Source organism: Akebia trifoliata, chromosome 8, assembly GCF_017979445.1.
Source record: "Akebia trifoliata isolate Shusen 1 chromosome 8, ASM1797944v1, whole genome shotgun sequence".
In the NCBI taxonomy this organism is placed as follows: domain Eukaryota; kingdom Viridiplantae; phylum Streptophyta; class Magnoliopsida; order Ranunculales; family Lardizabalaceae; genus Akebia; species Akebia trifoliata.
In genome coordinates, this window is record NC_141382.1 from 31,765,230 (window position 1) to 31,777,703 (window position 12,474).

Here is a 12,474-nt window from a genome sequence, read left to right on the forward strand (position 1 = left end):
TCATCTTCTACATAAATCGGCCTAAGCTCGCCCATCAATTGGGTTGAGTTCGGGCCAACTCAGCCAGGTTGCAACCCTGTTTTCAAGCCCCTTAGAACTTAACTTCAACTTTGCTCACTACAAACTGTTTACCTTTAAAAAAGAGTCTTGCTAGAGTGATTATGTTGGACACTATGTTAGACATTGAGCTAAGGTGGAGGTGTGTATAGAACCATAGATGAGCAGGACACTATGTTATGGACTTTCTTCGTAACAATCATAATTTGAAAGCAACGACCTCAAAATACTAATATTAATTGTTTGAAAACCTTACTCTTTTTACTAAATCAAAAAATTATGGGCCAAACCAATAGGTTGATTAAAGTGGGTTTCAAGCCCATTATTAAAATATTCTAATCTAATGGTCATAAATTACCACCAGTTGGGCTGAATGTTTGTTCATAGATCCAACTCCAACAAGAGATGAGCCCAAAAATTCACACAGCAGTCGATGAACCCAAATAGTTTGCCAAGCCAGAGCTGCTACTGTCACACCAACTTTTGCTAACACCACCCCAACTATTTGCATTGGAATTAGTGTGGCATTAGCAAAAGTTAGTGTGGTAATAATAGCTCTCATATTTTAATACGCAAAAATAACGATATAAACTACCACTCAATTTCCAATCCCGACCCAATGCTTCAGAAGTTGGGTAACTACCCAACTCCACCGACCTTTTATCTGCCAAGTGGAAAGAAAAAAAGTAAAATAAAATTGTAAATAGGAAAGTCAATAATAAGGAAATAATTAAATTAAAAACTCCCAATAAAGATTTATTAGGAAACTTCTCTAAATTATAGTGGTGGATAGAGATTGAACCCAAAAAATACATTGAAACAAGAAACTCTTTAAAAGTAAAAGTTGTATCTTTCAAAGCTAGCTATTCTAATGTAAAAAAAAAAAAATTGAAAAACACTTTCCTTACTAACTTCATAAGATTTGAAATCTTACTAAGTGTTGTTAGGCCAACATGGATTATCACATTGGCAATCCAACACAACATCGTTCTAGATGTCATCGAAAAACATATATCCAAAATTAAAATTAAAATATATACTTTTAAGCTTGATCTAAGGTGTTGAAAATGAACAAATACTGAACTCCCAAAATTTAAATTTAAATTTAACGGTGAAAAATAATATTATTATTTTTAAATCTTTTTTCCAAAAATTTTAGAATTTCATTCTCTAAAAGCCTATAATATCGGATCATGTTTTTGGATGCCAAGATGTGAGCGCACGAGCATTTTAGGATTTTAGTAGGTTTAGCAAATATTTGTTTGTAAAGTAAAATAACATTATATATCAAGACTTGAGAAAGAAATGCTAAGTTTATAAGAGTTGGGAGCAAATTTTACATTGGCTAAATTAAATTTAGAAACTAATTATAATACTATTCACACTTGAATTTCAATCTCTTATATATAAGCTTAACTCAAATGAATTTCAATTTCATAAAATATTTTAGTTTGCTTTCACTTTTTTATTCATTTTTTTTTTAAATATTCTCTCAAAAATTTATTTGTCTTATATGTTTTTTTTTATCTTTTCATATAATGTAGAAACCTCTAATGAGCTTTAACTTTTCTTTCAACATTATTACTATTTACCTTCTAAAGATTTAGGTGATGAGAAGTTGAAAACAATACACTTGCTTCGAAGGATTCAAAATAGGGGTGTCAATGGTTCATTTTTTGTTCGGTCCCTAAGGATCTTAGAACCATAACCATTATATTTATTTCAATTCCAGTTCCGGTTCCAATTCCAAAACAAATGGAACCAGAATTGGAATCAACAAAAAACACAAGTATCCATTTATTTTGATTATCAAGAATCGAATGAGAAAAAAACTATTTCATATCATTATAAAAAGAAATTTCTTTTAAAACATTAACATATTATCTACAAAATAATTAACTTAGTTATACTTCGTTATACTAAAGATACAAATTAATACATTTTTTCAAAAACAAAATTTTATCTTAGTTAAAATAAATTTTTTTTTTTTTTGAAGAGAGAACTCATTTTAAGCTCCAATCAATAATCTATATGAAAAATTGAAGAATTTTATATAACATGCATTAATTTTGAAATAAAACAATAACTTAAAGCATCTATAGTATGAAGAGAAATGACAAAATAAATCGATTTGGGGTACCCATTGGATAGACTTTAACGGTTTCAATTCTGATTCCTATAGGTTTGGTTCCATTTTAGATCTACTTCTAATCGTTTCCAATAAAAAGGGAATTGGAATCAAGGTTTTCGACTCCAATTCCAATTAACACATTGAAACCCCTAACTCAAAACATACAACTTTGACGTCATGGATTCAAGTCCAACTTACCCATCATATATATATAATTATAGGTAGCGTTCGACAAACAACGCTAGAGAGATAACATAGAGAGACATCGTTTGTCCTATATGACTTAAATTTTTTGGATTGGGCTGATTTTTTGTGAGGATGGTCTTTTTAGTGAGGAAATCATCATCACAAAAAATAGCCTAATATGAGACTTCTAACACCATAAAAAATGGTTTAAAATTGTGAATCGTCAATTTTTCATATTTAAGTTGTAAACTACTTTTGATGGGGTTAGAAGTTTTAGATGGGGCTGATTTTTTGTGAGGATGATCCACCCTCACAAAAAATCAGCCAAATCCTAAACTTTTAAGTCATATAAAAAATTTTATCTCCCAACATTATCCCCCAAACACTATCCTATATATATATATATATATATATATATATATGGGTCACATTATTACGACCCCCTTTTGGACCCCCTTTGCGACACACCTTTTTGTCTTATATGGGCAAAAATGTTTGGAATGGGCTGATTTTTTGTGAGGATGATCTCTATGGTGAGGGGATCATCCTGGCAAAAAATCATCCCATTCCAAAACTTCTAGACCGTCCGATTTTTGTTGAAAAATTATAGACCGTCCAATTTTTGTAAATCAATTTTGATGGGGTTAGAAGTTTTGGAATGGGATGATTTTTTGCCAGGATGATCCCCTCACCATAGAGATCATCCTCACAAAAAATCAGCCCATTCCAAACATTTTTTCCCATATAAGACAAAAAGGTGTGTCGCAAAGGGGGTCCAAAAGGGGGTCGTAATAACGTATATATATATATATATATATATATATATATATATATAGGTTCAAGAGACAAAATTCTAGGCAAAGTTCTAGGCAAAGTGTTTTGTCCAATATGAGTTAAAAGTTTCAGAATGGACAGATTTTTTGTGAGGATGATCTTTATGGGGGGATCATCCTCACAAACAATCAGCCCATTCTGAAATTTCTAACCCCAATTCACAAGTTGAAGAATCGTGGATTTTTAATTTTTACCATTAGTTTTGAATCACTTTTCATGGGGTTAGAAGTTTTTGAAATGGGCTGATTTTTTTGTGAGGATAATCTCCTCATCATAAGGATCAGTCTCACAAAAAATCAACTCATTCTCGAAAAAAAAATTTCCATATGAAACAAAACTTTGTCTAGAATTTTGTCCATCAAACGTTGTCCATATATATAGGGAATTTTGGCTAATAATTTCTGAACTATTAAATCTGAGGAAAAAAAAGCATATTTTTAAATTAAATAGCAAATAGGCCATTTTGTACTATTCACAATTTTCTAAGACAAAATTGCCCTTACATTACAACTTAGAAGTTTGTGTCCCTCATATTAGGGGTGTTAATGGGTACCCATTTTCCCGGAACTGAACCGAAATCAAAATCGAAAACCCTGGTTCTGATTCCCTTTTTATTGGAACCGATTAGAGTCGGGTCTAATATGGAGCCGAATCGATAGGAACCAAAACCATTAGGTTCTATCCGATGGGTACCCGCGGGTACCCAAAACCGATTTGTTTTGTTATTTATTTTTACATTATACATGATTCAAGGTAATCCTATATTTTAAAATTAACATATATGATATAAAAATATAAACTAAATATTTGAGTTTAAGATGAGTTATTTCTTTTTTAAATTTATTACTTATAAAGGAAATACAGTTTAATATTTGAAAATAAAAGTCATTAAATCATCATTTTAGTGAAACAAATTATTATTAAGTTGATACTTTACAAATAGTATATTATTTTTTAGTAGGAATTTTTATTATAATGATTTTGAAATAATTTTTCTCATTCGATTCTTGATAATCGGAACCGACGAGTACTCGTGATTTTTTATGATTCCAATTCCGGTTCCACTTATTTTGAAATCGGAATCAATAAAATATAAAGGTTATGGTTCCAAATATCATAGGAACCGAACCGGAATGGACCCATTTACACCCCTACCTCATATAAATGGGTTGTCCATCTAATTCGTCAATCTCTTACCTTGCTGTTATTCACCGCAAAAAACAAATCGGAGTTCTCCAAATCCATCTCTTTCCCGCATTCGAAGACAAAACAAAACTCTTAAGGGAAAAAAAATTAATGTTCCAAATTGAAATGATTGGAGAGAAAATGGGAAATGAGGGAAAACAGCCCGTGTGGATACATGAACTAGAAGTACTTAGAATATAAATACTTCCATAAGTACTCTTTGAAGTACTGTTTGGAGTAGGTAGATAACTGTTGTGTGTTTGGATGTAGGTTCTAAGAAGTACTTTTGATAGAGTTTTGTATTTAGGAACTATTCTGGATTCTATTAAAATAATCAGAATGCCCTTATAAGTATCAGTTACTATTTTTAACATTTATGCTCCAAAAGAAATAAAAGTTATTGTTTTTATCAACACCCAACAATTATAAACAAATGGAAGATATTCTGAGCAAATATATACAACCACTAAAAGTATGAAGAAACTTTTACCACATCAATGGATAGTAAATTTGTGTGTAATTGTTCATATCAATCTTCTCAAAAGAAACTTTCAACCATGGTTGGAACCCTCATGGATAAATCATCGAGTGAATAATTGAGGGAGTTAGAAATCCAAATGCTATACTAAAAGGCTATCACCACGTCAATGGATAGTAATAAAATATTATTTAATTGCATTTTTGAGGGTATGCTTGTAGTTTTCAAAATTTATGGGGGCATACATGTCCCAAATGCTACACCAAAAGGCTACCACCATATCAATGGATAGTAATATAGTATTATTGCAATTAAATTTTGCGGGTATGCTTGTAATTTTCAAAATTTAAGAGGAGTATACTTGTCCCAAATGCTACACCAAAATTCTACCACCACATCAACGTATAGTAATATAATATTATTCCAATTGCCTTTTTTAGGGTAGGTTTGTAATTTTCAAAATTTATGAAGGGCATACTTGTCCCAATCCCGTCATTTTGACAATGTTTTGTGGCTCCACACAAGAGTAGTTTAAAGAAGTAGCACCATCGGTACTCCGTGAAAAAACACAAAAATAACTCTAAAGTAAAGTAGTTCTTTCCAGGAGTTATTTAGCCAAACAACTTTAAAGTGCTTCTGACTCCCCCACAAGAGTCAGAAGCACTTAGAAAAGTCAATCCACACAGGCCCAAGAAGTCTACACTCTTGAAGAAAGTTGAGGATCAGGAATGGGAAGTAGTAACGCTGTAGTTTCAACTTGATTCAGTGCATGCCGCCGAGAAAAACCAATTAGAATTGAAAATTGAGAAAAGTAATGGAGACACTTTAGAATACCAGAAGTCGATGGAAAGCTTAATCTAGAAGTTAGTAGACATGGTAGTGAATCGACAAAGAATGCAGGAAAGGCTCATGCAATGGAAGGATTGGAGCACTAGAGAGAATGCAAGGAGAGCATCTAAGATGATGATGATGATGAGGTTACGGGAACTTTGGATTATAGATAATAGAGTCGAAGGAGTGTGTCCATATGATGGGTATTCCTATTGTCTGATTTGTGATGACGAATATTCTAGTTCATGATCACCTTCTTCTTGCCATTATGTTCTACCAGATGTTATAGTTTTTTCTAACATATGCAGAGCAATGGATTCAACCACATAGATTTGATTACCTCGATGGACCCAAAGATTTACCAGTCGATCGAAATACTTCAAATAAATAATTATAGAAAATAATTCAAATATTAAATGAGAAGTCTGTATGTATTTATAGGAGTCCGTATAAGCCAAATTTTAGCCCCAACACCCTAAGTATAGTTTCAACTATAGAATCACACATTGATCAATTGTTTGTAGTCAGTCTTCCCAAAGAAGATTATTGAAAAGATTGTAACAAAATTTCAGGGGCAAATTAATGAAACAACACCACCAACACAACATGTGGTGACTTCATGGCTTCCAAGGTGGTGGTGGTGGAGGGGTCAATGGGTACAGTGGTGGGACTGCTGAATATATGGTATTTTTGTCGATGCCACCGCCACCACTACTCGTTAGCGATACCAATGCAGCGACTAGCCCTGCATTACCAGCCAATGTGGGCTCGGTGTAGTTGTAATTGGTGCGTACATCATAGAACTTGTCAAACTTGTCAGGCCCGCCAACCATTGCTCCTGTAATGGTGTTAGGGTTTGCATTAGGGCTGTCGCGCCACTTCCATCCTCCAGTACAAGAGTGTTTGGTTTTATCATTGGGAATGGATGCCCCACGATGGTGTACGTGCTTGGGGAATTTGGCACCGTACCCCACTAAGTAGCTCATCTTCATAGGGTTGGCTCCTAGTATGTAATTTATCTGTCACATTGGAATCAACAAAGAGAACAAAGTATTTTTAGTATGTACACATAGCAGTAAATCATACAATCGACAAGAGAAACCAACGCGCACACACACTCACAAAGAACAAAAAAACATAATATTTTATATAATAAAATACAATGGTGGATCCCACTCCAGCTAAACTACAATTATAGGGTATAAATGTCTCATATAGCTACAATAGAGTGGGGTCCACACTACCTCACTTTATTCCTTTATTTTTCACCTCCTTCAACTATATTGTATTTCCCCCTTCCTTTTTCCAATGACATCCTCCAATTTTTATTATCTTTCCTCTTTTATCCCTTTTTCAGTAGTTCTCCCTCTAACTTTACTATCTTTCCTCTTTTACCCCTTCAACCCCAAAGATGATGCCCATGCCTCTTTACTCCCTTTCTTAATAATACCTCTCCAACTTTATTATTTTTTCTCTTTTACCGTTTTAACCCCAAAGATTTTTAATAATAGCCCTCCAACTTTTTTTGTTTTTATCCCCTTAACCCCAAAGAGGATGCCCGTGCAGTGGGCACGGGAGAACTCTAGTATTAGTATACTTCCTATACATTTTGATACTTTTGTCAGATTGTTATCTGATTCTAAGTCTTCACTCATACAAAAGCATGTGTGCATTCTACGTCTAATGTACGTGTCTTCTCTCTTCAGACTCACATTTGTTTTCATTTAGTAATTCTGAAACACATACACAAGCATGCACGCGTAAATATATGAGGGTGAGAGGTAAGGAACCTGAGAGGTGGCAAAGCGGCGGAGAATATCTGATGATATATAGAATGGCCCACAGTTCCATCCCGGAACATTGGTTGCATTCAGATAATCAACATATAGAGAGGCTAAGAAGGCGGCATTCGCCACATACTGCAGAGGCTGGGGACGTCCATGATTCAATTGGATCATTCCTCCTGCAAAGATCAAATTCAACACCACTTTACAATTTTTTTCGTTTTTATATCATAAAATTTTAAGGCCCATGGCCATGGTTTCAGCACTTTTTTTTTTGGGAGCCCCCTGACCCATGAATGGTTAGAAACCATCGATAAGGCTGATTTTGATGTATAGGTCTATCTAACAAAAAGGGTACAATGTTAAGGGATGATCGATGAAGAGAGAAAAATCCTCACCTTTAGTCCAGTTGAAGACATTAAATTGCTTAAGATAAGAGCACATGTTTAGACCAGTAACATTGTGATAGTTCTTCAACATCTCTTCATAAGGATAACCAGGATTCAAGAATATCCTCAATCTAGTTAACAAGAGTTGGGCTGCAGGCAACTTGTTGTCCCAACTCAGTACACTCAAATCCGGAATACCGAAGAATGCCCTAGCCTGCCGCGGTATGCCCGGGTTTGTTGCAAGTGACAAATAACTAGAATTTCCAGTCGCATAGTACATCCATGCCGCACCCCACATGTACTCGTCATAGTAGCCTGTCGAATTATAGAAGGATTCGATGTATTTGTTCCCACGACTATAAGGGGCCCGCTTGCCTGAGTCCCTTGCAAACTTGAAGAGGGCTGTAGCCCCATTGACGAGTTTCTGGGAGTAGTTGACATTGTCGCGGAAGACAATCGATGCAGATGCCAGGGCTGCAGCCATCTCCCCTGCTAGGTCAGGCCCTTGTACACAGGTTTGCACCGGCCGCGAATAGTTCATGTCTTCGGGCCTCTGCCAACAGTAGTGATCGTCTGGGTTGCTATTGTTCTGTGACCAACCCACCTGACCACATAAAGAGATCAACGTCATTGATCATTTTAACTACTGTAAGTGAATTAACTACAGTCCTTAAACCATAAAAAAAGTTTTGGTTAGAAGGAAAATGCAAATTAAAGATTTTAAGAGAAAGAGGGACCAAAACGGACCTTTGTTGAGGTAATTAGACTGGATATTAATATAATTCTCTTCATACAAAATTCAATGGAAACAATTGCATGTTTCCAAGTGTTACAGTTTACAATGTCAAGGGTTCTTTGTTTCTAAATAAATTTTAGTAGAATGAAGGGCCAAAATGGATAAAATTCAAATTTTGGGTCTGATGGTTTTGTAATTTATTGACATTGTTATCAAGGTATTAGAATAGATCAATGGTAAGGCAACTAGGAAAAACATGATCGAAATCAAGTACACTAAAGCAAATCCAAAATCAATAAGACATAAAACGAAACAATGTCAACTGACATGTACATGGGTTTCAAATGACCACTCTCAGTCTCTCTTTTGTGGGAATAAGAGCTTTGGTCCAAGTTGAACACTCCAAAAAGTGTTAGAAAGGCTGAAAATGATGTGGATTGAGGTAGTAAGAAGAAAAAACCAAAAATACACCCATTGCCCATATAGAGTTGAATGGAAGCAAAATAGGATTTGTGTCGCCATGCCAAAAAAACAAGGTAACTAAAACAGTGTTTAGAAATTTAAGTTACCTGGCTATAAATGTGGTTGATGGTAGGGGCACTAGAATTGAAGGTGAGGAGTAGGTAATCTGTTCCCCATTTGATCAAGTCCCTTACATTATCATACTCCCCTATGGCTTTGTATTTGTGACTATATTCTATTACACTCCAACTAAGCATAGTCATCGAAAAAGACATCGGAAAATGAAACTTTATATTGTCTCCAGCATCGTAGTATCCTCCAACAAGTTTTTGCTTCAAATCTGACAGATCAGACCCATCATTTAGGCCCGAACTTCCTCTCCATTGCACACTATAGTTCCTTGGCAACGGCCCAGCTATTCACCCACAACAATACTAGATCAAACAAGACCAATAAAAACTAAAATTGAAAAAATTTTAAGCCACTTGAAGATGAAAGAGAGAGCTTACACTTCTGTGCTTCGAAGAAGAGAAGGGCTTTGTGGAGGGCATTTGTGTAATTGTCAGGTGGAGGAGATTGGTATTTCTTCTTGGGCAAGCTTTTGGCAATGATGGTTGGAAGGGCGATCACAAGAAAAGCAATGACAATGGACCACAGAGTCCACTTCAAGGCCTTTCGGCTACAAACAATGCAGCCAAAGTCAACATACTTTTTCTTCGAGTTCTTGTCTTGGGGTCCTAAGAGCCAACTCTGTTGTGTCTCATCCAATTGTTGTGATAGGGCCGCTCGGTCCAAATCCGAGTTCCGGCTCCGATCATCATCTTCTATCAAGTTCCCTCCATTGATCTCGAAGGAACCTCCCCAATTGTTTGCCGAATACATGGTCTTTTTCGCGAAAAAGAATAACTAAAAGTTCATCCTAGGAATGAAAACAACCCGGCTCGATACTTGTGGTGGAAACATAATTGAGCACCCTGTCTGATTGTTTCGATCAACAATGGGATCTATGGAAGACAACCCATTTTAGATATTAATAAAATTCATTAAAAAAAACACCATAATTCAATTAAAACAGAGAATTAGAAAATATATAGGAATTTTCATTGCAGGTGCTTGATGAATGCTTCAATGACCAATATCAATGTTCTTTGAATCTGTTTTTCAAAGAAGACCCATTTTAGATATCAAAAGATTTCACATGTTATAAAATAGATAATTTTCAGATGTTTGATTCCAAATTGATAGAAATGATCAATTAGATATAAATGATCAAAGATGATCTTCTAAAGAATATAGATTAAAAAGTTTTAGAAGGAAAACAAGAACAAGTTGAAGAGAAAGATAGAGTTCACCTTTAACTTACATAGATAAAATCCCACTTTTGCAATCAAGAAAACATTCAAACAGATTCCAACTCTTGTAATTTACTCTCTCCTAACTCTTGTAATTTACTCTCTCCTCTCTTGTTGTTATTTTTCTTCTACTACAAATATAATTCTTCTAATATAGAGTGATACAGAGAAGACAGACACAGTTGACTTGGTTGGGGAGGTGAGGGATGTGATGTTGATGTTGTGTATGTGTGTGTGTGCGTGTGTGTGTTTTTTTTTTTTTTTTTTTTTTTGGGGGGGGGGGGGGGTGTTTGAAAGAGATTTTCATGAAATTTATTTGGATTATAATGGAGAAGGAGAAGCGGTCTTCTCGGACACGCCAATGGAATTTTGCTGATTTTAATGAATAAAAACTGTTGCTTTCTCACATTCTTTGTATTTTTTTTTTTTTTTTTTCAGTCTAAAATTTAAATATAGTTGAGCTTAGCTATTTGAGTTGGCTTGCTTGGTTTTTCTTCTACTTCTTCAAAAAACTTAGACTAGCGTGCGCCATGGTGCCCTCCACCAAGATTTCATTAATAACAGAGGATCAAAGTTGTCCAAATTACATCTCTGGTTTAAAATCTAACCTTTTTGGGTTGCTTAATTTCAAAAATATAATAACAGAGGATCAAAAATGTCCAAATTACCTTTATCTCTGGTTTAAAATCTTACCGTTTTGGGTTTCTTAATTTTAAAAATGGGTCTTGTTAACTTGTGTCCCAAGGGCACACGTTTGTAATAAATACTCTTGAGAAATTGTATTTTGTACCGAAAATACTTTTAAAATATCTTTTTTTACCAAAATGTCTTTTGAAACTTATTACCAAATGTATTTTTTGCATTTTAAGGTGTGCTTTAAAATAAAATAAAATCTTCCTTATAATGGCATTTTATGCCTAATAATGCCACTTAGGTCAAAAGAATATATTATTTTTGTGCCTTTAGTTCCAAATAACCATTAAATGGTGGTCCAAATTTCAAATCTCTCACATATGCAATGAGCCGAGCCGAGCCAAGCCAAGCCTAACCTAGCCGAGTGTGGTCACTTGGGCAGGTAGCTTTTTTTTTTTTAATAAAATTATTTATATACATAATGAAAGGTTGAACTAAAAAGAGAGAATTTTCAGGCGCGTCGTATGCGTTGGAGGTCGAAGTCAACATTTAATTTATAATTTTGCACTCTCACAACTCTCCAACTAACGCAAAAGCATATAATAAGATATCAAGGCACGTAACGTCCTTGATGGTAGACTCTTTTACATGAATACACCTACAACCTAACACAGGTTACACACATAATCACTTCTCATTTAGAATAGCACTCTCAAAATCTTTTTTTTTTTTTTTCCAACTTGTTTCTAGATTATACTTTAATGTGGTTCTACAAAATATATTAATTATTAAATGACAGAATTACCCTTATTTGCAATAACTTGAGGTTAGGAGTGTCAATCGGTCGATTACACTTCGATCCAGAACCAATATATTTGTTCGATTTTGGTTCTTGTCGATACTTGTTTGGATTATAAAATAATTGGAATTGGAATCGCAGTCGCCAAAAAATGCAAGTACTCATCAGTTCCGATTCTCAACAATTGAATGAGAAAAAAAAAAGTGAAAAATACACTGACTTCCTTCGACATTGTGCTCGATACTGCATTGGTGTCAAGTAAAATATCTATGGATCTCTCAATACTACCATGTCAGCACAGTGTCGAAAGAAGTCAAGTTAGATGGACTTGAAAAAAATTCTTTCGAGTCATTTTAAAACTTTTCCTTTCAAAAATTTAATATATATTACTTACAAAAATATCAATTTAACTACAATTGTTCTACTAAAGATTGGAGTTAATGATTTTGTTTTTTCAAAATTCACAATTCATCTTCTTTACAGTGATAATTTTTTTAGGAAAAAAGGCCCCACTTTAAATTTTAATAAATAGCTATATGAAAAACTAAAGAACTTTATGTAAAATGCATTAGTTTTAAAATCTTAAATAATCTATAATATAAAAGATAAAAATAAAA

General features: G+C 34.2%; 1 protein-coding gene across 2 annotated transcripts; it reads right to left on the minus strand.

Annotated features, from left to right (window-relative positions):
* Nucleotides 1–6,114: 6,114 nt before the first annotated feature.
* On the minus strand, nt 6,115–10,656 carry LOC147396523 (endoglucanase 12-like). 2 transcript variants are annotated; one of them, XM_086451517.1, is made up of 6 exons: nt 10,437–10,656; nt 9,583–10,077; nt 9,181–9,488; nt 7,885–8,479; nt 7,493–7,665; nt 6,115–6,721 (listed from the first exon to the last, which is right to left on the minus strand). In XM_086451517.1, exons 2-6 carry the CDS (start codon nt 9,953–9,955, stop codon nt 6,320–6,322), a joined length of 1,851 nt encoding a protein of 616 aa, XP_086307643.1. In that variant the 5' UTR covers nt 9,956–10,077; nt 10,437–10,656; the 3' UTR covers nt 6,115–6,319. The 2 variants fall into 2 exon arrangements, with proteins under 2 accessions (XP_086307643.1, XP_086307642.1); XM_086451516.1 differs by having other exon boundaries at nt 10,426–10,656.
* Between the last annotated feature and the right edge of the window lie 1,818 nt (nt 10,657–12,474).

Bases quoted from the DNA above. Each gene is read 5' to 3' on its own strand.
- LOC147396523 (XM_086451517.1), bottom strand. From the start codon at position 9,955: ATGTATTCGGCAAACAATTGGGGAGGTTCCTTCGAGATCAATGGAGGG. The intron at 9,489-9,582 runs GTAAGCTCTCTC...GTGGGTGAATAG, and splicing joins CTTCTTCGAAGCACAGAAGT to CTGGGCCGTTGCCAAGGAAC. The intron at 7,666-7,884 runs GTGAGGATTTTT...TGATCTTTGCAG, and splicing joins TGTCTTCAACTGGACTAAAG to GAGGAATGATCCAATTGAAT.